This window comes from Gallinula chloropus (assembly GCF_964237585.1).
Source record: "Gallinula chloropus genome assembly, chromosome: 2".
Classification (NCBI taxonomy): domain Eukaryota; kingdom Metazoa; phylum Chordata; class Aves; order Gruiformes; family Rallidae; genus Gallinula; species Gallinula chloropus.
The window spans coordinates 122,315,945-122,338,382 of record NC_140086.1 but is presented as its reverse complement, the minus strand read 5'-3'; the positions used below and the strand labels follow the sequence as shown (position 1 = coordinate 122,338,382).

Genomic DNA, 22,438 nt, shown 5'->3' with positions numbered 1-22,438 from the left:
GGAGGAGTCGGGGCGTAGCAAGGATCAGCACGTCCAAACCCTTTACCCCTAAAACTCCAGCCCTGAATCTCCCGCCCCGATTTGTGGCTGCTGTGCCCGGGCTCTGTAGGTGCTGGGCAAAACTGTACCCCAGTTCTGTAAATGCTGAGGACCCCATGAGCTCCTGGTGCTCTTTGTTGGGGTGGGGAGTTGGGAGCACATGCAGCCCCTGCGGCTTGTGGTCGCCACGGCAGTCCCACTCCCTGCTTGCATCACCAGCCCTGGCTGGAGAAGATCAGGTATTTAGGGGTGACCTTTCTGCTTGCGGGTTTGTCTGAAGGGCCTTGATAAAGGTGTTCCAGAGTCGCTGATCAAAGTGATGAAATAAAAGCCTCCTCGTCAGGTTAGAAAAAGAACAATGAAGCTGGTGATAAATGATGACTTTATTTCAGCTAATTAATAGATAGAGAGGGTTGGTTCCTTAATACAGTCCACCACTTCCCTTTGTGGCCATGTGGCAGCCTTGGAGGTTGTTACAGGCTTTGCTGAGACCTGTCATTCCTGGTCACCTCCTCGTTCTCCTGTTTTCTTTTCACAAAGCCAGGGAAGGTGACACACATGAGCAAGCAGGACGTAGCGAGTGCCATAGCTACTACCCAGAGCAGGGAGGAGCCGAGGGTTTGCCAGAAACAGGGGCAGATAAGACACGGTTGCAGTGAAGAGCCCTGGTGTCCCCATGTGACACTTACACAGGCTCTCTGTGGCTGTCTTATGTGCTGCTTAAGAAGAAGGAGGGATCATTGCCATGAGCACGGTAACGCCGGGTGCGCTCTGCCTGTGCAATGCCCGTGTCCATTAAACCCCCATCACCTGCCCGTAGCCGGCATCGCTGTGCAGCTCTGTATCCGTGTTCAAGCTAAACTGGAGCAGTGCTTTAGCGGTGCATATCCCCCCCCTTCCCTGCCCCTGTGGGTGCATTGGTGATCCTGCTGCTGTGACATCCCTAGGAGGTGGAGAAGGAAGGGTCAGCGTGGGGGGCCCAGCCTGGCAATGTAGGGTGGTGGGGCTCCCCCCAGTCCACTGCCCAGCCAGCAGTGTTGACTGTGGTCTCTGCACTTAATGGACCCTGCCAAGGGCGCTGCTCCCTTGGTCTCCATGGCTGCAGGTACTTGAACCCCCCCAAAAGGCTGGCAAAGGAAATGGTGCTGGGAACTCGGTAAACTGCACTGTGTCTGGGCCAGGGAATTGTTTTATATACAGGGAAATAGCATCAGGCCTCGCAAGGCAGCTGAAGGCACTGGTCGAGGGGGGGTGGAATTTATACCTGTTCTGGTGCCAGAGCCTTCAGGGGTAAAAGCTGCTAAAATTCAGTCAGTAACCTGCACAGAAGCGAGCGCTGCTGTCTGCTGGTGCACTGGCCCAGCAGCGCTGGAGCATCCCCAGCCTGGATGAGCTCTGGCAGAACGAGTGTGGAAGGAGTCCAGAGTCCAGCCTCTCTTAAATCTGATGGATAAAAACCCGAGAGGTCCAGTTTTTGTTGTAAACCCCAGTGCATTAGCGCCAGGCAGGCTTCAGTGCGTGCGGAGTGACCTGTGCTGATGGGCTGTGGCTTGTGGAGGCTTGTTGGTGGTGTCAGAGTCACCTGCTCAGGTTTCTCCTCTCAGGAAACTGCCCGGGCAGCCAAGGCAGCTCCTGTGTTGCAGCAGCAGTTCTTCAAAAATAAAAGCAAAAGCCCAGCTTGCCTTAAGGGACGTGTTTAAAATGAGTAACTGTTCTGCGGTAGCGGCGATTTCGTAAGCGCGGCTTTGTGGGTGCTCTTAGCTCCGTGCAACCTGTGGGGCTTGTGCTTTGGGACTTGTGACTGGTTCGTGGGAGCCACAGACGCTTTTAAGATATAAATATCCCGTAAAACAAAGGGTCCTTTAATCATGGGCAAGAGCCTTATTTATGACTGCGAGTGGCATTGAAGAGCGGGGTGACAACTAAAATACTTGGCTTGGTTACAAAATCTAAACAACATTGAGGACATTAGGAGGATGTCTTCGAGACAGCGGTTCAGTTTAGAGCGGAGAAGGATGCCATAATTTCTTATTTTGAAGTGCTGACATTTCCCATATGTTCTTAGTGAATATGAGCTTGAAATCAGCTTCGCTTCGGCACTGGAAGATTGCCCGAGAAAGGTTTAGCAGCCAGTCAACAGTGTGCGTGGTGTGTCGCAGAGCTTGGTGAAGGACACGAGTTCTTTAAAAATTTAAAAATTCCAAATTCCCCATCTTGGGATTTAACACCAGTGCCTTGGGGTGTCAGAGGAATGTGGGGGGAAACCTGAGACCCGGGTGCAGCAGGCAAGTGAAGCGCGTTGCAGGAAGCGCAGAGTTGAGCTTTGGCTGAGCTGGTGCCCGCGGAGCCGCTGCAGCCTCGTCCGCGTAACCCCGGCGCAGCGCTTCAGCATGACAAGTCTGTGTCTTCTGCACAAAGCCAGGTCCCACTTGCTGCCTGAGCCTGGAGGGAGCTGAATTCCACAGGACCTCTATGCTTTCATGATAATTTTTGCTGGGCCCCTGGAAGTCTCTTTCTGTGCATGCCCACGGGGCTCCAGGCTGAGTAACGTAACCCCAAATTCATCCCCAGTGAGGATCCGGCCTCCATGTTTGCCCTGGGCGTGGGGGTGGTGATCTGGTAGGTCTTTGCTGAGCACCCTTAGCATGCACCCACCAAACAGGGTGGGACTGACAGCACCGAGGGGGGTGAGTGGGGAGAGATTCGCAGCGAGGAAGCCAGCAGCCTGTCCTACAGCCATCTGGGATAACTGCTCCGGGGTGCCCTGGTCCCTCTGGGCTGGGAGTCCTGGTGTGGCACTGGCAGTGGTATCCAGATTTGCCCCTGGAGGGAGGATAAAGAGGCACCAGATGCGCTGCCCCTGCTTGGGAGCTGCCGGGGAGGCTGCAGGCAGCCTTGGAGTCACCACGTCATGTCCCAATTTAGCTCCAAGTCCCGCTCCACTAATTTGCTGGGCTGGCAGTCCTGAGGGTGTGGAAGGAAGAGCTCTCGTTGCTAAGGCTTATCAATTAAAATAGCACTGAAATAAAAGGGGCTGCCTTTCTCCCCAGCTGAGCCAAGGGAGATTCAGTATCATGTAAGAAGTGCAGAGCCTCGCTCCTCCAAAAGCTGGCTGCCCGATTGCCACGGGCCCCACACCCTTGGAAGCTTCTCTCACTGGGAAGCAGCTGCTCTGTGCAGAAGCTTCAGATGGGAAGAGCTGCCCTTCAGTTTCTCTCAGTGCTGTTAGAGGTAAACCAGGGAGCTCCTGGGTTTCTCAATAAGCTGGCAAAGTTTCCAAACTTTGCTTGTCTTGCAGCAACCTCTGCGTGTTCCTTCTCCTTGCCACACAGTCCTTTCCCTGGTAGGGATGGATAACCCGTCAACAGCAGGCAGGGAGGGAAGTGCCAGTGGCTGCTGGCGGTGCAGGATGTGGTAAACGTGCGGTTTCTTATGGACAGGGAGCCATGCTTTGTGGTGTCTGTTCCTGCTGACAGTCCTGAAACACACTTTGGCTGTCACACACAGCCTTTGGGGTCACCAGCAGCCTTTTAAGATCACCTATACTAGTGGGGAATTTGAGGTCGCTGAAGAATTTGAGTGCCGTGTATTTGTGTCCACCTTGGTCACTACTTCAAGTCATTTCAAGGGCTGCCTCTAGTCAGGGGAGCGGTGTGAAACGTGCCTGTGCTACCACATGGAGTCTTGGTGCTTCGGTGTACACCCACAGCATGAGAGAAGATTATTGCTGAGATAGAAAATAGTTGGAGAGCCTTCTGCAGAAACGCACCCCTATTGAGTCTCTTATCAAGGAATTTAAGAAGAGAAATAAAAGCTTCCTTGTAGGTCCCTCAGATGCCATGTCCTCCTTGTTCTCCTCCCTGCTTATTTGGAGCAGTGTTGCCAGGCAAAGATGAAAGTGGGAGAACCAAGCCCAGACTGGTCAGCTGCCAAGCACCGGGGCCTCTGACTCAGAGCTTCGGCAGCTACAGGGATAATTAAAAATCTCCCTCTGCTCACTTAAATTCCTGTAAATCTCTTTTGTTGAATCTTCAAAGTGAAGTAGGGTGGCTCTATGGGAAATCAATACACTCGAGTCCTGAAAGAACATCAGGCTTGGCCGATCAGCTGGACTTCTGCAAGGTTTTGGGTTAGTTTAGGGATAAACCTTCTCCCAGCAAAGTATTGATATACAGAAGAGAGAAACATCAATGTGATGGACATCTCCCCCGTTTGATCCGCACGGGATGCGCTTCGCTCTCTCTGGCCGTGCTGCCACCTCTGCTCTGACAGCACTCCTGAGGTTCCTGTGGTCCCCCCAGAGGCACTTACCAACCAAGTGCAGAGCATCCCTGGGGTTCCGTTCACGCGTTTGGCATGGCACCATGTCCGGGCAGAGGTGCGAATCCCTGGCCTCCCCTGGGATGCTCTTTCACCTGGGGTCAGCACTCGGTGGCTGGCGGCGCACAAGGTAACTTGCCACAACCTGGGAGCTCTCACCCAGGGGTTTGGTGATCTGGTGGTGCTTCCCTGCCTGCTGCCAGGGGAAGGGGAGGCACCCCAAAGCCACACAGCTCGCCTTCTGCCTCTTGCACCAGCTCACAGCTCTCCGCTCACACTCATCTCACACACGAGATGCTGCAGAGACGCTTTGCCCTTACCAGAGGCACAGCCCAGAGAAGCGCTGGTGTGCACGGGTGATCCCCAAAATCAGTGAAATACGTGTGTGTGTGTGTGTGTGTGTGTGTGTGTGTGTGTGTGCATGAAGAGGTGAGAGATTGTCATCATCTTGCTGGGTCAGATGAGCAGAGCAATAGTGCTTTACAGCAAGGTGCACATAGCATGCTAACTGAAGAGCAGTTCATGGGAATGTCATGGGAAGGTCGGTGACTTCAGTGGGGAGAAATGCACCCAAGTTTTGATTATTTCACAACTCAGAGGAAAATCTGTGTTATTAAATTTCTGTTACTAAATTTCTGTTATAAAACAGAATTCACTTGTAGTGAATCCAAGTGTACTTATGTTGTACCTGAGAATGTGCTCCTAGAACTGACCAAACCAGAGTTGGATTTCGGATTGTTTTGGCGTGACCATGTACTGCCGTTCTGCCACACCGGGAGAAACACAACAAACCTCTCCGGGGTGGAATTCTTCAGGTTTCTTTTTTTTTTTCTTTCTTAAATTTCTCTTTTTGTCCTCCCACAGATCCTTAGAATTTGCACAAGATACACACCAGAGCAAGACACCATGACCTTTTCAGATGGCCTTACCCTAAACCGAACTCAGATGCACAACGCCGGATTTGGCCCACTCACTGATCTCGTGTTCACGTTTGCCAACCAGCTCCTGCCTTTGGAGATGGATGATACAGAAACAGGTCTCCTTAGTGCCATCTGCTTAATCTGCGGAGGTATCGTACAGCGTGAACTCGGATGTGTTTGGAAAGGACAGGCAGGATATTTGTTAACTTGTTTTGCTTTCCCTGTATTAAAACATAACTATAGAATAGATACATGGGATATTATGGTATATGTTACATAAATCACTGGATGCTAAAGGTGCAGTTTCCACTGGTGATAGATGTTGAGTTTGGTATTGAGATGTTTTTAAATTAATTGAATCGTTCTGTCAAAAGCAACCCATCCTATAGTTTGCCTGCTAAAGGAATGCAGGATATAGAAATAGAATAGAATCATAGCCATGTTCTTGTTGGAAGGGACCCTTTAGGTCATCCAGTCCAACCATCACCCTAACCTGCCATCCACCACTAAACCATGTCCCTCAGCACCACATCTAACCATCTTTTACATACCTCCAGGGATGGAGGCTCCACCACCTCCCTGGGCAGCCTGTTCCAATGCCCCACAGCCCCTCTGTGAAGAAATCTTTCCCAATACCCAATCTAAACCTCCCCGGCGTAACTTGACGCCATTTCCTCACCCTCCTACATTTTTTATGAGCAGTTAACAGATACCTGTAGGAACAGCCTTTGTTTGGCTGATACTCAGCTTTTACTCCTGACTAACTCCACGTGTCCGGCGGCATTCACGCAGAAGCCGTGGGTGGTGCCCTCCTGTAGGGAAGAACCGTGAGATGACACTTTGAAATCAGCGAAGTGGCACTGACCTGACTGGGGGGCAGGGGCAGCTCCAACCTGAAAGGGACCTTGTCAAGTAAATCGGGTAAAACCGTGGGTTTAAACCACCAGAAGTGAACTCTCGGGTCGTTCCCAAAATCCCCCGTAGACTCCTGTTCTTTCCCTTGCGCCCTTCGCACAGTCAGGGCCGGCGATAGGAATGCGCCTCCGTCAGCTGGGCCGTTTGTTGTTGCCACGAAGCGGGTGCTGCTGGAGGACGTGAGAGACCCGAGGGTCAGTCAGTGCTGGCAGTGCCCGTTAGTGCAGAGGCATTCCCCCTTCTCCGTGTCGCTGACCCTGACCCTCCGGCGTGGCCATCGGTGGGTTCCGGGAGGGCAGCGGTACCTGCCTGGCGCACGCTGGTTTGCAGTGACGTTTGTTGTCACTCAGGCTGCCACTGCCATCTGCTGATTCCCCGTGGTAACTCACTTCGGTCCAGGATTGGTCACGGAAAAGGAGTTGGCTGTAATCTCTTTGTGTGCCCAGGTAGCCTATGGATGACCTGTAGGAAAGTAATTCGAAATGCCGTTTGCAGCGAGGTGTTTCCCCCTCGGAGGTGCGAGAGCACAGCGGTAATGCCGGACTGCTCAAGTGACAAACCTTTCCAGTCACCGAGGGGAAATGAGTGTAGGGTTCAGAAAGCCATGGTTTGGTCTCCTCCACGCTCCCCTACAGAGTGTGGGTCAGAAGTGGAGAGATGAAATTCATGGAGCTCTGATCAAGACCTTAGAGGAGCTTCTGTGATTTGGGGTTTGTTTTAAAAAAAAGAGTAAATGTAGTGTCACACAAGTGAGGTGGTACTTCCCTACAGATCGGCAGGACCTCGAAGAACCCATGAAAGTGGATAAGCTTCAGGAGCCGTTGCTTGAAGCGCTGAAGATTTATATCCGGAAGAGACGACCCAACAAGCCTCACATGTTCCCAAAGATCTTAATGAAAATCACAGATCTTCGCAGCATCAGTGCAAAAGGTACGTTGTGGGTGCTACACCTCAGGGGAAACTCCCTAGGGACCTGGGCATAGTCAGATGTATCCAAGAAGGGTCCTTGTGACCTTTCACTTCCCGTCTTCTCTATTGATGTAACTTTATTCCCTGGGGCCCCTGCAGTGGGAGAGGAGAGGGGTGGCCGGGCAGCTCTGAGGGACGTGGTGGTGTGCCAGCCCCTTGGCAGCCTCCTTGCACGCCCCTTCTGCGCTGTGCTCTGGCTCCCAGGGTGGCTGTGCTCCTCTCGCCTGCATACCCCTGCTTCGCCCCACCACCCCATTTCAGAGGTGGCCTCCTCTGGTGGTATGAGAGATGTGCCAGCTGGAGTACGGGGAGCAGGAAGGGCTGTAATGCAATGCTTGCTTTTTACAGGGTGTTGACACAGTTCCACGTTGTTACCGTGCTTACTCAGCCACAGGTTTGCAACCCCTGGTAGTAGATAAACGAGAACAGGAGCTTATAGGTACCGGCACCTGTGTGTAGCTATAGATCAGATCTCTGCTTTTGCAAAAGTTACTGATGTCATTTGACAGGGTATTTGAGAAGATTTCAGGGGGAAAAATCTAGCAGTTGCCTCACTGAAATGAATACACCTGGTTTACATCACGACCCAGACCGCTAACCTTTACAGTGTGTCGGCGTTAAAAGATGAAGCCATAGCTGTGTTCATTAAAAGAAGCGAGCGATTTAATTGGGTCTGATGAGTACCAGAAAAGTAACTTTGAAGGGAAAGACCAGAGCTGGGAGCAGAGGTTTTCTGAAAAGGAACCGCTTACCAGCCTTCCCAGAGCTCCTGTGGCTCCACACTGGGGCAACCACCTGGACAGGCAGTGCTGCAGCCAGCCTGCTGCACAGCAGCAGGGAGCAGATCCGTAACGTGGCCACTCTGGGGGCACCAGCGCTGCTCCGACTGTGGGGGGGTTGTTCCAGCAAAGCTCTTGGTGTAGCTGCATGTTCATTTCCTTCCAATTACAGAGCTCACCCTCTGTTCCTAACAGGTATTTAAGAACCATTTTCATCAGTGTTCACTGGGGAAGTTGGTCACTGCCTGGGCCATGGTTTTTGAAGCTCCTCAGTTAAGGAGGGGGCTCCCTTCCCACCTGGGGTACTGCTGTGACTCTCACACACTCTCTTCTGCACATACATCACAGCAGCATGTATAAGCACCATCTACCCCGAGGTTCCCTGCTCTGGAGTGGTTTCTTCTTGACTTTCCTTGTCTCTTCCTGCCCACCTTCACATTGCAAAAGCAGGGCTCCCTATCCCATTAGACTCGGATTGTAAGGTGATGAGGAATCCTGCGCAATGCGCTAGACCAGCTATTTGAACTCAGGAAGTTTCTGGCCATGAATTGTCTGATGCTGTCCTGCTAAGAAACATGTTTTTCTCATGGGCAGCAAGATCTGTAAAGCAGAGTCATGACTCAGTGTGACACAGAGCTTCCCATATAGCCTTGCTTTCACTGAGGTGTAATTCCAAAGTGCTCCTGTCCCCAGCATAGCTGAACACTCATTACCTTACTTTCAGTCCCTCATCTCCTGTCGCTGAGGTACCCACCTCAGTTGTGTTACTGTGACTGCTGACTGTTCAGGGCTTTCTGATGGTGTGTGCAAGTTAACTGTGAGGTGCCCGTCTCTTCATAGGTCTTGCCTGTATGGCTGCCGCGTTCAAGCAGCCGTAACGCACCTTCGGAGCACCAGGCACTACGGTGTGGGTTTGTGGGCAGATTTTTTCCCCCCGAACTAGTAGTTGTCACCTCACAGTCTGAGTAGTCAGGATTCACGTAGCACTTCAGTTTAATCCCGCACATGGTAGCCCGCAGAGCCGCCTCTGCACAAAATACTGGGTTGTTACCCTGGACAAGGGGGAGCACTGAACAGCCAGTTCAGGCAGCTGGAAACACTGCCGGCGTTTCTGTGACTGCTTGTGGGTCATCAGCAGGGGCGAGGATGCCCCCAACTAGGGAAGGGGGCTTCACAAAACAAGGAAGTTTTCTGCCTGAACTGGGTCCTTTCTAAACCATTGGTTTGCTAAACTCTGGTTCTGATTTCGCAGTTTCTGTTCTGACTTCCATCAGTCCTCTGACAGGATTTGCCTGGCCTGGTTAGCACCCATCAGCCAGCGATGCTCTCATTCGGCAGCCTCTGCAGATCCCATGCAGACTGAAGTCTGCAAAGCGTGTCCCAGTTTATAAAGAAGACATCTCTCTTGATCAGAGTTTAACTTTTCAGTGTAACTAACTTACTGCTGGTCTGGTTCCTTCTGTGCAAAAAGAGCAGTTTGTGCAATGTCGTAACTCTAATTTGGTAAGGAGTCCTCAGCCAGCACCCTTCCTTGTAATGGACCAAGCCCTCCACTAGGTCACTTTGCATGCAAGAAGTACGGGAGGAGACACCAGCTCCATTACAATAAAGTACCCTGGAGTTACCACTGCTGGTGCTAATGGGAAAGGAGATTGTATGACCCATACTAAGGGCAGAGTGTTTCTGTTTTCTTTCTAAAGGTGCAGAACGTGTCATTACATTGAAAATGGAAATCCCTGGATCCATGCCACCTCTCATTCAGGAAATGCTGGAGAACTCTGAAGGACATGAACCACTGACACCAACCTCAAATGGAAACCCTGCAGAACACAGTCCCAGTATCTCACCCAGTTCCGTGGATAACAGCAGTGTCAGTCAATCCCCCATGGTGCAATAAGACACTTTCCAGCTACTTCAGACATTCCTAATACCTTATGTACAGGGATGAAAAGCAAGAAAAACATTTTTACTGCTGCTTAGTTTCTGGACTTAATATATATCTATATATGTGTATATATATAGATAAAAACTCAACAAGGACCAAGAAATTTTCATATGTATCGATATATACTCCTTGCTGTTTAAACTCTTTAAAACTAGAAAATGCAGACTTTTGAAACTCTAAATCAGCCATTTCATGCAAAAAAAAAAAGGAAATAAATGAAATAGTTAAGCTTCTGTTCTCTCCTCTGAACATTCAAGATTGCATGGTGACAAGACAGATCTCAAACTTTAAATTCTGGTTGCATTTCTGATGACTTTGTACATACAGACATATGGCTGTACTTTCTCTACTGGATGTTTGGTGCTTTCCTTTTTGCCTCTCATACCTAAACTGATCAAGACACCGACCACATGGAACGGACTGCTGTACACATCCAGAAAAAAGGAAGTTTAAAGGACCCTCTGATTTAGTTTAACATGAAAATTTGTCTTTGATGCCCTCGGTTCACATCTCCTTCCTTGTAAAAAGTATACAGAAATCCGCTGCGCAAGCAGAAGAGACACCAGTATCAACAGCAACTGCCAGATCAGCTACTCAGATGTCATTTTGTTCCACTGTTAATGTCACTTTAAAATTGGAAGAAGTGGTTTCTTACCTGGCTGGTGACCTAGCTACACCATTAAGGACAACATTTCTACAGCAACGATAGCCTCCAAGGCAGAAACACTTTCTAGTGTTACCATGTTTTTGTTTACTCGTTCACAAGCCATTAGGGAAACTTCATGGGGTGATAACCAGCAGGCTCCTGACAGGAGAGCCTGGGTAGCTCCTGCAGCAGGGAGCGCAGGGAACCAGCTGGGTTATCCAGCCGTCCAGGGGCTGGGCAAGTACAGCTTAGGCCTTCCAGAAACTCAAGGAGAGAGAATCTGCCTTCTTGGCCTTGTTAAATCACCATGAAGCAGAGTGAAAACTGTGGTAGAATGGTTAACAGATTTAAAGTGTCAGTTTCTTAGGTTTCATTTAAAGCACTAGTGGATTTTTTTTTTTTTTATATATTCTAGCAAGTCTGTGATGTACTTTCACTGGCTCTGTTTGTACATTGAGATTGTTTAACAATGCTTTCTATGTTCATATACTGTTTACCTTTTTCCATGGAGTCTCCTGGCAAAGAATAAAATATATTTATTTTAAAAAAAAAAAACCACGACCTGTGTAGCAGCAGTTCCTCTAGTCCAGGGGGAAATGGCCCAGCCTCTTTTCAGTGGTCTGTGGGGACAGGACAAGGGGCAATGGCTGCAAGTTGGAGCACAGGAAGTTCCGCACCAACATGTGGAAGAACTTTTTCACAGTGAGGGTAACAGAGCCCTGGGACAGGCTGCCCAGGGAGGTGGTGGAGTCTCCATCTCTGGAGACATTCAAGACCCATCTGGACGCCTATCTGTGCAATATGAGCTAGGGAGCTGCTTTGGCAGGGGGGGTGGACCCGATGATCTCCTGAGGTCCCTTCCAACCCCTATGATTCTGTGATCCTGTGAAATGTTACACACACAGGGTAGTTTTCCATTTTTTAATGTTTAAACTTCATTTCAAAAAGCAGGTTTGCTGTTTGCAACCATGACAATTAAAATGTGCTTTAGCACAGCTGTCTAGAACATCTCTACAAGCCAGTCAGACAAATACATGACATTTCAATGAGTAAAAAAGAGCATAAAACTGTAGGTGTAAGAACAAAATGTTAAAATGCCTACACACAATAATAAAAACCATCAATTACATTATCACATAAAATAAGTCAAATGTACAAAAGTTTGCGACAGAAGGGACAAAAGGACAACACAAGATAGTCGTTGGAAAACATTTGTGTGCTCTTTGGGCACTTAATTAAACATATCAAAATCATCATCTTCATCGGACTCTGCAAAATATTTCACTTCTTTCCTAGCCCGGCCTGTCCGGGGCTTCGGGGCGGCCTCGGCGGCAAAGCCTGACTGGAAGATCTCCACATCAGAATCCTGGTCAAACGCAGCCTTCTTGGATTTCTTGAGGAAAGAAAAGACAAGTCAGTGGTGATGCTGTCTATGTTTTCCCTCTCAATACTCAAAGCTGAAGGAAACCTTCTCTAACATCTAATCCCGACACACACCTAAGCCCCCACTGTCCTGGCAGCAAACTGTGAGAACACCGCAACACTTTCACATCACGTAACTGTTCCTTTCACGAGGGGGAGCACAGGTGGCACTGACCTTGCTTGGTGTTGATTTGGGTGTTTTCTTCCCAGGGTTGTATTCACCTTCATTTTCTGAACTGGATGTTTTCCTTTTCTTGGCCCCTCTGCCTTTTCCTAGGTGAGAGAACATGGTTTAACTTTGGTTTCTTTTGCTTCCTTTCTTTTTATAATAAATAAAATCCCAGAGTTGAGCAGACTGAAAAAAAAAAAAACCCTCACAAAACTACTTCAGTAGTTCGGCATGTTACAGTTCTAGCTCTCACACCTCAAGCTTCTTCACAACAGCAGTAAAATATGAGATATTGTATTTTTCTGTTTTAAATCTTTCATACTTCTTCCAAAGTTCCCATCCACCCCAGCAAGTCAGGCTGCCAGCTCAAGGAAGGGACAGATTTCATCAGATCAGAGACTCCTGAAGTACTGCAAGCCCTCAGTCACCTTCTGTAGTGACCAGACAGCCTTAATACACCTTTACTGGTTAGTAAATTTACTGTTAACTTCAACCAGCAACAACGGCACATCCTTCGCAGACTCCTCTGGTTACACCACTTGGGGAGCTCTGCTGTGAGGACTCTGACCACTGAGAACCAGGATACCAAAGACTTGGTTTAAAAAGCCAGAAATCACTGGCATTAACACCAGAATTCTACTGGCTTGTAAAAAGGAGAGATCAAAGAAAATAAGCAGGATCCAGCAGAACCAGAAAAAAAAAGGGGGGGGAGGGTGGAATCAGAGCCATTAAATACATTCCCAACTGTGAGGTCAGATAGGAAGTTCAGGCATTGTTTGTCAAGTAAAGTTGGCGTGCTGTATTTGTCAGAGAAAAGGCTCAGGCTGAGTAATCTACCAGCAATTAAATCTCCAGTCACTGTGGCGCTAATTTTAGCAGCACCAGTTCTGCTTCCTTACAACAATGATTACACATCTGCTCAGAGAGAGAGCACACTGGCAGGGGTGCTAAGCCGTGCAGACCCAGCACCCACACTCACCTTTGGGTGCTGCAGTCTTCTTTGGGATGCCAAATTCTGAATCTGAGTCAGAGTTTACGGTTTCCACCTTCTTGGCCTTGGGAGCTCTTTTAGGTTTAGGGGGCGCATCTAGTTTTGCTGTTAGAAGTTAGAGATACTAAATATGTTACATTCATATACTGGTTAGAAATAGTAAGTTTTATTAGCTACTCCAAGTACAGCTTAAAGGGCCAATATTAAACAAAATGAGCAGCTCCTGCACTTGGGGGAAACATACTTCAGCTGCCACACTAAAACTGCATGGAGAGAAGAGGAGGTCTCCTGGGTCATACTTTGGGGTGTATCAGTGTGTTCAGTAAGGGCCAGAGGTTTTGAGTAAATACTACTTCATCTTTCTGAGCACAAATCAAGTTACCAGTACCTAAAGCAGCAACAGCAGTTCTCCAGATTAGCTACACTGCAGCATTTGCAGTTACAGCTTGCTGCTGGTATCACTTCTCCCTTCACAGTGGTACAACTGCAGCACAACCTTCCCCACGACGACTGCAGGAGTCTGTGGGACAGCAGACCTGGTTCTGTGACACTGTTTCCTGCCAACCTCAGTGAAAAGCAACTCCAGAAAAAGCAGAAAGGACAGGAAGGAGAGAGAGAGCGAGCTGTGGATTTCTCATGGATGTTCAATCACTGCTCTGCAACTTAAAAGGCAGTCATGGATATGTGCACATAATGGGTGACAAGAGATAGAATCATTTTGGTTGGAGAACACCCGTAAGATCATCAGATAATGTATTCTATAGGCTTACAGACACCTCAGTCTTTTGCAGAAACCTAAGAAACACCACTGTCCTGCACCCTATTGGCCACAATTACCTTAAAGATGACAAGACACATTTAAGAACAAGCCAGATAGCAGGAATGTGGCCATTTGTGAGAACTCAAGCTTTCATTTATGCTATCACCAGGGGACCACGTTCAGGAAACAAGAGAGCATCTCCACAAACTTCAGCCTTAAACTGCTACCCACTGGAGAGTCCCTGCACAAGGTCAGTTGCAGCTTTCCAGCTTTTTGTGGTAATACCTACTGTGTAGTCCAAGTATCAGTTCCTGACAATGCTAAACCTAAAGCTTTCTTTGGCATCATGGATAGGAAAAAAACCAGTGCTGGTGATGGCAGCATTTCACTTAAGATTTGGGGAGGGAAGCGACAACGCTCAGCTGGAAGTCAGGAACCATGTTGGTAAATAACCTGAGGTAGGTCTCTCTAGATACCTGAACTGGGAAAAAACAGCTGTATTAGTGTGAAGTTGAGTCACAAAGACCTACCAGCAAGCCTGGAAAAAGTACACAGCAACTGAAAGCAGAAGGAATACTTTCTAGAAGCATCAACCACAAGAGTAAGTAGCTGAAGTAAAGGAGGAGGCAGTGTTACCAGGAGGTAGGTGACTTTAGGTCCTTCACAGAGGAAAAAGCTTTACCAGCATAACACATGTAGACTGGGGGCAGGGAAGGGAAAGATTCAGAAGCTTCATCAACAAAGGTAACAAACAGAAATGGTGACCAAATGAATCTTAGTGGAAGGGATCCATGGTAGACATAGGTGACATTCACATGGGGAGCTGAGGCTGAGACACCCCCCTCCCAGGACTCTCTCTGTTTTGGCCAGTCAGTCGGGCCTTGCACAGTTCCTCATGTCATTACTGTGAAACCTGCACACCAGGCAGAAGCCAAGTACACTCCACTGACAAAGACCAGCCCCCACATGCACCACGAAATGAGGCCACCTTCAGCGGGCCCCGAGTCCTTGAGTCTAACTGAGGTTACAAGAGTGGGAAGGCTTCTCACTGACAAACCAGTAACTGGGGACAAGGAAGTAACCAGGGAACAAAAGAGAGGTATGATGTGCTGCCACAGACACTAGACTTGTTCTTGCCTGTTACCACTGGTCAACCCTGCAGAACACCAAGTCCAAAGGACAGCAAACCTCTTGGTGGCTAAACTAACAGTGTCCACAGCTTCCAGGACACGCATATCTCTGTACTAACTCTAGTGGGATTCTGAACCTCTACCTTAGATATACACCTAATGCCTGCACAAGTTGGAAGGGGCTCTGACAGCAACTAGGCCACAGTCAGCTCAGCCAACCTCTCCACTGGGTATCAGAACATGGACTGAAAGTCTGCAGAGGGGTCAATCTACACAGGTTCTTAAGAAACCCAAGTTTTTGGTACAAAGTCCACGAACAGTATCAGCCCTACAGCTGATGTGAAGGGTATGTCTCACTGGGCTGTTTAAGGTGAGCAGCTGCTTATAAGGGAAGAGTAAGACAGCTGTTCAGCTTTCCCTGCAGCTTCCTGTAAAGCACTAGAACCACAGACCTCTCAGTGCATGGAAAGCAAGCTCAGCAGTCTCTCAATCCTCTGTAGTGAACATCAGGGGTCAAGAGATTTCATCTCAAATCGATCAAAGTCTTCTCATTGAGAAGGGAATGTGGCTGTACAGACAGCACAGCACAACAAAGGGTCCTTCAGTTTCAGCTTTCTATCCTTACAAAACCAAGCTCTGAAGTCACAGAAAATCATACAACTCTGGAACAATTGTTTTGGCCACACAATGGGCATCCCCAGGAAAGGTGAGTGAATGGAACATTGTAATACCAGAAAACGGGTTCTGAAGGGGCATTAGGAGAGACTTGGAATGAAAGAAGATGCTAAAAAGATACCAGGTGACCAATGAACTAAGCACGATAGGTCATCACTGTGCTGTCAAACTGCCATCATGAACCTGTGATCATGTTCAGTGTGGGCAAGGGAGAAGCAGCAACCGGTCGTACTGTCATGCACTGAGAGGCAGATTACATCCCTATGGCTGCTTTAAGGCAAAAATTTAAGTTTTCCTTGAAAGAGCCTGTTGATATCTATTTTGTGAGTGTGAAGGTTAATTAGAAACTCAGAAGCAGATCACAACGGCATTTTAAGGTTTCAAGTTAGGTTAATGACAACTCATCACATCCAGGCCTTCAAAAAACAGAGAAAAAGAGATTGAATGTTAAACTGCATCCATGCCTAGCTACTGCATACACTGTACTTCCTGCAGTAAGGGAGTTTAACATAAAAGACTATTCTGTTACAGATCAGCAAACTTCATGTGCTGTATTACAGAACTAGCTGAAAGTGTGTGAGAAACATTTGCTGATTCTGTAAGTTTACACATTGGGTTAGACACAATGCAGCATGAAAGAGACTAAAACAGAGAAGCAATAGGGGAGCAGATTAAAGGATGCTGCAATTCACCACTGCCTAATATATAACACAAGACATTTTTCCCCCTCATTTTTAAGCAAGCAAGTTAATTATTGTAAATGGCTGATTTCTTGCAGATTTTCTTGAGACACCTTTTTTTGGGAAGAACATTAAGTTCAGCCACAAGTTGGTCAAAAGAAGCTTTAAAAAACAGAGGCCACAGTATCACAGGAGAAAGACTGAGCAGCAAGAAAAAACAGGAAATTATCTGAAAAGACATGGAAGAAAAAAAAGGCAACACAATCCCCAGTCTATCACGTGATAAGAACTGCATTTCATAACCTATATAAAGTAGCATTATGAAAGAAAAACACTATTTTCACCATTTCTTGGAGGCAAGTGTCTAGCATGATCTTAACACTTTGAAACATGTGCACATCTTTCTCTTAGAAATAGCACTAACAACTGATAAACCAGTATTCCTCCAGGCAGACAGAGCAAAGCACCCTTATTTCTGCAGATACCCAAGCACCACCACAGAAACAAATCCAAACAATAAACCCATTTTTCTTGGAATTGTACTTAATTTCAAAGTGTAAGCACCTGAAAGATGCTAGCTCTAAAAGCCTGACTAGTAATTGCAAGAATTTGTCTCTCTGAAGTGAGGAGAGCCTTTCATCCTCCATTTCAAGAAGAAAAGCAACTGTGCCAAGTGGATCTTACTGTGAGAGCCTACTCTGGTGGCTTTGGCTGGGATAGTTAATGTTCTTCATAGCAGCTACTATGGGTCTGGTTTGGCTTTGTGCTGGAAGCAGCATTGATGACACAGGGGTGTTTTAGCTACTGCTGAGCAGCGCTCACACACAGCCAAGGCCCTTTCTGTTTCTCACACCACCCCACCAGTGAGTAGGGAGAAATTGGGAAGGGACACAGGTGGGACAGCTGACCCCAACTGACCAAAGGGATATTTTCCATACCATATGATGTCATGTTCAACATACACAGCTGAGGGAAGAAGAAAGAAGGGAGGGGACATTCAGGGTGATGGCTGTCATCTTCCCAAGTAACCATTAAACATGAAGGAGCGCTGCTGTCTTGGGGATGGCTGAACCCCTGCCTGCCCATGAGAAGTGGGGCATTAATTCTTTGGTTGGCTTTCCTTGTGTGTGTGGCTTTTGCTTTACCTCATGAACTGTCTTCACCTCAGCCTACAAGTTTTCTCACTTTCACTCTTTCAACTCTCTTCCCCATCCCACCAGGGGAGGGATGAGCAAGCAGCTGCACAGGACTTAGTTGCTGGCTGAGGTTAAACCATGACACCTCAACTAGGACATAAATACCTCTTGGGGATTCCTCCTTTTCACTTGCTCCCCTTCCTTTTAAAGCAAGCAAGCTAAATCCATTCCAGAAAATGATCTTCAACCCCAAGGTCATCTTATTTCGCTTATTCCTGGATGGCAAAAACCTCCTATTGGCTGAACTAATCAAAGGCTGAACACCAACTCCATATGTGGAAAGCGTTCAGTTTTGACACTGAGGGAGCTGGTGGAAAGAAATCCTTATCAATAAAGGGGCTGGAAGAAGTTCACATCCTGTACTGAATTTCACCAAGTGCAAAATAAACAAGTGCAGTTCCCACTTTGGAGACTGGACAAGACAATGCAAAGGTGGAGGAGATGAGTTTTAAATAAATGGATTGGCTTCCAGGCCAATCCTATACATACCCTTTTTAGCAGCTACTGTTTTACTTGGAATTTTCTCTGTCTGTTTGGGGGCAAAAGATGATGAGAAAACAGGAGCAGAATCCTCTTCATCACTGTCCAATTTTGCCGTATCTACAATCAGAGGATAACATTTTTTCACTGCGTATTTTAAATCAATTATATTAATTACAGTCAAAATTAATTTCCAGAGAGCTCTTCTGTTATCACAGCTAGGCTATGGATGCACTGTGATTTTCTTTCTATGATACAAGTTTTGTTCTTCTAAGTATCAGAACCTCCTTCCTCTTTTCCCTTTACGAATCTGGACGTACTTCCTCTGTAACCACTATGTGAAGCTTGTGTATACCACATAAGCTCCCTAACATATTCCATAACAGTTGCTGTAAGATTTAACAAATCAGTGAAAACAAGCTCACCATCATCTGTCTTCTGAGAGTATGATCCAAAAGAGAAGATGTTCCCAAAATCTTGATTTTTCTTGTCTTGGGATGTTTTTCTACTTCCAAACAGGAAAAAGAAATTCTATGAGTTGCATTAAGTACACACTGAAGTATGCAGACATTATAATATCCATATGAGGCTAAATTCCTGTTTTAGCACTACAAAGCATTTCTAGCATTTTTTTATAGGCTCACAGCAGTCAAAGTCCTAAAATCACCCTTCAGTCACCAACTTCAGGCATTTTGAATTAGCAGAATTACTTTTTTTTTCTGCAGACCAGACTGGCACAAGATGGTAAACGGAGAATCTTACAAAATGCAGTTGAATGGATGGTGTTACTGACAGTGTACTATCATTTGGTAACTTATGTTTACCTCTGCATAGGTAAACTGCAAGACTGACAGATAACATATGCTTCAATTCCTCCCCAGAAATGTATCAATTTTATTTCCCATGGTACATGTAAAGTAATATAACAAGCTGTTGTTTCTCAGTTTTGTTCAGAGACTTCTGCATTCAAAAAAATTATTAGTAAATTAATACTGCTGGAGTTACAGTACTTACTCTGGAGAGGGCTTTGATTTGGCTGGGGAGAAGTCATATTCATCTTTTTCTAAACTGTCTGAGGGAACAAACTCATCCTCTCTGTCATTTGTAACTGGAGAGGCTTTTACTTTGAGCTCATCCAAGTCATTATTATTGTTGGCATCGTCATCATCATCACCATCATCTTCTTCTTCTGAGAAGTCAAAAGTGTACTTGGGCCTCTCAGCTAAAAGAAAAATCACATGTATACACATTTAAAATGGTTGTTTATGTTAAAACATAAATAAATTGAAGTGGAAGTCACTAGACAATCCCAGCCGCAGAGTAGACAAGACAAAAGGCTGGGAGGGAAATGAAACTGGAGGAATAAGAGGACATAATTTGAAGTGTTGCCAAACATCTAACACCACTTGTGGCTCGCTCAGATACCTTCAGCAAGCAGCTGGAGACATCACTGCACAAAAAATCCTTCACTTGCAATTGAAGTTTTCTTGAATCTATTATTTGAACATTCTTCCTAATAAAGTGCTTGAAAAATTGATCAATAATTTTCTGGAAAATTATTGTGTTTTCCTTTAACTATCAAATATTTAGATATTTTCCAAACTTTCAGTCTCTGATATTTTTCCTTTTCACAGACTGTTCAGAATTATATTTGGTAAATTTTTACTAGCCATTTGGGGTTTTGGGCTTTATTTGACAGTATAATTTCCCCCCCCCCCCCCCATTTGTAATGGCATTGTCTATTTCTTGTATCCTTCACTAGTTGTGTGAGTAATTTCTATTCTAGTGTTTAGAATAAGGAAAGGATTTCTGGAAGAAATTACAAAACCTTACTTATCAACTCAAGTTCCCAGTCTTGACATTAACAAGCTTTACTCAATAACTGTACAGTGAAGAAAGTGTAATGCAAGCTATCTAGGGATAAAGTCCTGGACGAAGGCTATGGTCAAAGGAAAATGTAGGTCTGTGGTTGAAACTCTGAGTTCACAATGTGCAATTCACAAAAGCTTGGGTACCTGCAGCTCTCCTAAGCAGAGAGTCCCGTGGAATAATCACAGGCTCGTTCTCTTCTAAATCACTTTCAGACTTGGATTCATCATCTGACCACGGGTTTCGTTTCTTCACTTTTTTTGCACCGGATTTTGCAGATGAGGGTGTTCTTCTTACCCTTGTACCTGCCACAAGTTAAACCATTTACTACAGTCAGGGTAAAAAAATATTGGTTTCTTTTCTAATTCTTATGATGCATACATTTAGCATAAGTTTTAATTTCAAAAATTTCTCCTTTAAATGCTGTAAGTTTTCTTTTCCTTCCTGAAGAAAAATTTGTGATGGTTATTTCACACAGAAGCTGACCTGCAGCTGCCAAATAAATTAATTTTATACCAGAACAACAAGAAAGTCTCTAATTTGAAGTTTCAAGTTCTTCTGCTGTCAAAACTTCCATTCTTTTAAAAAATATTTAAATGTTGTTGAGGTTTTCCAGGAAAAGAACAAGCAGTTTTCCATTGTTCAGGGAACATGATCAGGAACACTTATTGGAAAAACTGAATTAACATGGGAAGGAGAGGATACCCTATTGGGCGTTAACAATGCGGTCAGTCAATTGCAGGGCAAGCCCAGGTCAATCTGGGCTAATTGGCTCTGGCTCACACCAGGCTAGGGTAGATTTGAGCTGCCTACAGACAGTCATAAGGGTACTCAGTTAAACTATGCTGATTGGATAATCCCTGGGCAATTAAAACAGGATCTTATATCAGAAAAAGTATTTATGTAACCACTTTTTATCCCCTTTTTTTTTAAAACCTCATACTTAAAAACTTCTGGTTTTAGCTTTGTTGTTCTGTTGCTGCCCCTCATAACTATGTATTTCTCAAGCACTAATAATAACAGAGGAAAGAGGGAAGTTAACATAGATATTGGTAAGTCTGGCAGGCCATAACGTACATAACTTTTTTAAGAAGCCAGAAAGACTGAGTATGTCAACAGGTACATTGATTCAATTAAGCAAGTTTTACAATCTATACTGTTATGCAAACTAGAAGGTGAGTGCCATGTCTTCCATGTCCTCCTACGTCAGAGAACATGCAAATTAAAAATTTCAATTTGCACAGAATTAGTCTAATTACGTAAAATTAATCTATTTTTCTACTCACGAAGACTTAGAACCCCCCAAAAGTTGAATGTAGAACCCCCATAAAAGTAGTTTACACAGGTCAAATTCAGGAGAGTACTTTCAAGCGTTTCTACACACCGCTTTTGTGAAGAAAATCAGATGAAAGTGTGATCAATGTGGTATATTTCCCTTCCCTCTGCGTGAAAAATATATTTAATGCCCAATTAGCATATACAACTAAGGTTAACTATGACTGTGTAAGGATCTTACCAGGCTCCTTCTTCTCTCTCTTCGGTTTTGGGGTTTTAGTTGCTGTGGCTGATGCATTCAGTGAGTCATCCCCACCACCCTCAGCTGGTACACCACCAAATTCTTCATCAAATTCCATTTTTATTGCTAGAGAATCAGTTTCACCCTAAAAATATTTAGAAGTGGACAAAACAAAATAAAATCCACCCTTATATTTCAAAATAGAACTAGAGTAGTTTTGTAGAAGGTAATAAATGACATTTGTGGAATAGTCTCGGAAAGAAGAAATCTCAATAAAATCAGCGGAACAAGTAGTCACAAGAGGCTTTCAAATGTAAAAGAAATCCAGTATTACCTTCTTTATGCATTGTCAGCAAAACACTATAAATAAAGCATTAATAAGGTTTGGATTTAAGCTAACAGAGTAAAAAAAAAAAACCCAAAACACCCCAGTTAAATAATAATCTAACTATCGCAATAGTTTTGATTTACCTTTTTCTTTTTCAGCAATTTCCTACTGGCATCAGCTTTCATGGCAGATGTGATCTGTGGAACTATTCTTCTGCCAAATGGTGATGGCATGGTCTCTTCCAGCTGAAGTTTCTTCATCTTGGGTTTACCAACTTTGCCTTTTATTGGTTTGCCAACCATGCCAGCCAAAACATCTTCCCTTTCCTGTGCCTCTACTTTCTATCAAACAAGGAGAGGTGGGGTGGGGGGAACACATTTTTTTTAAATGAGTACAATGTAGAACATAGTGATTATTTAAGATTCATCTCCTTTTTACCTGAAATGTAAGATTTCCCTTAGTTCTCACTTGAATTGTAACACATTTTCCACTAATGGATAATCAGCCATTTAATCTTGGCAAATTCTTCATTACCCTGTACAGTTAAAAACTTTGCTTTCATTCAAGATTAAAAAAATACAAACATTGCTCAACTGAAAAAATCTTTCTTTTATTAAGTTTCTTTCTCGTGTATTTGTCTGGGTACTAAGGCAACCTTTAAGGATTTCAACATTTAATTTAAGCAGCTA

At 45.6% G+C, this 22,438-nt stretch overlaps 2 protein-coding genes across 6 annotated transcripts in view; one reads left to right on the top strand and one right to left on the bottom strand.

Moving 5' to 3' along the window:
• The window catches only part of RARB (retinoic acid receptor beta), a gene marked incomplete at its 5' end in the record, with an annotated part of 192,737 nt that extends 182,727 nt beyond the window's left edge, over positions 1–10,010 (top strand). For 3 of the 4 annotated variants that reach the window (XM_084260403.1, XM_084260402.1, XM_084260401.1), the window contains 3 exons: positions 5,224–5,428; positions 6,966–7,124; positions 9,643–10,010. In XM_084260403.1, the coding sequence (XP_084116529.1) occupies positions 5,224–5,428; positions 6,966–7,124; positions 9,643–9,839 (561 nt within the window). In that variant the 3' untranslated portion in view covers positions 9,840–10,010. The remainder of the gene's footprint in view (positions 1–5,223; positions 5,429–6,965; positions 7,125–9,642) is intronic. The other variant, XM_084260404.1, reaches the window with a different exon arrangement.
• Positions 10,011–11,448: 1,438 nt separating this feature from the next.
• The window catches only part of TOP2B (DNA topoisomerase II beta), a gene marked incomplete at its 5' end in the record, with an annotated part of 67,298 nt that continues 56,308 nt past the window's right edge, over positions 11,449–22,438 (bottom strand). Inside the window, 9 exons of one of the 2 annotated variants that reach the window (XM_084280401.1) lie at positions 11,449–11,926; positions 12,131–12,228; positions 13,104–13,220; positions 18,046–18,156; positions 18,462–18,544; positions 19,051–19,258; positions 20,052–20,210; positions 21,422–21,566; positions 21,893–22,090. In XM_084280401.1, coding sequence (XP_084136527.1) covers positions 11,765–11,926; positions 12,131–12,228; positions 13,104–13,220; positions 18,046–18,156; positions 18,462–18,544; positions 19,051–19,258; positions 20,052–20,210; positions 21,422–21,566; positions 21,893–22,090 — 1,281 coding nt within the window. In that variant the 3' untranslated portion in view covers positions 11,449–11,764. The remainder of the gene's footprint in view (positions 11,927–12,130; positions 12,229–13,103; positions 13,221–18,045; positions 18,157–18,461; positions 18,545–19,050; positions 19,259–20,051; positions 20,211–21,421; positions 21,567–21,892; positions 22,091–22,438) is intronic. The other variant, XM_084280402.1, reaches the window with a different exon arrangement.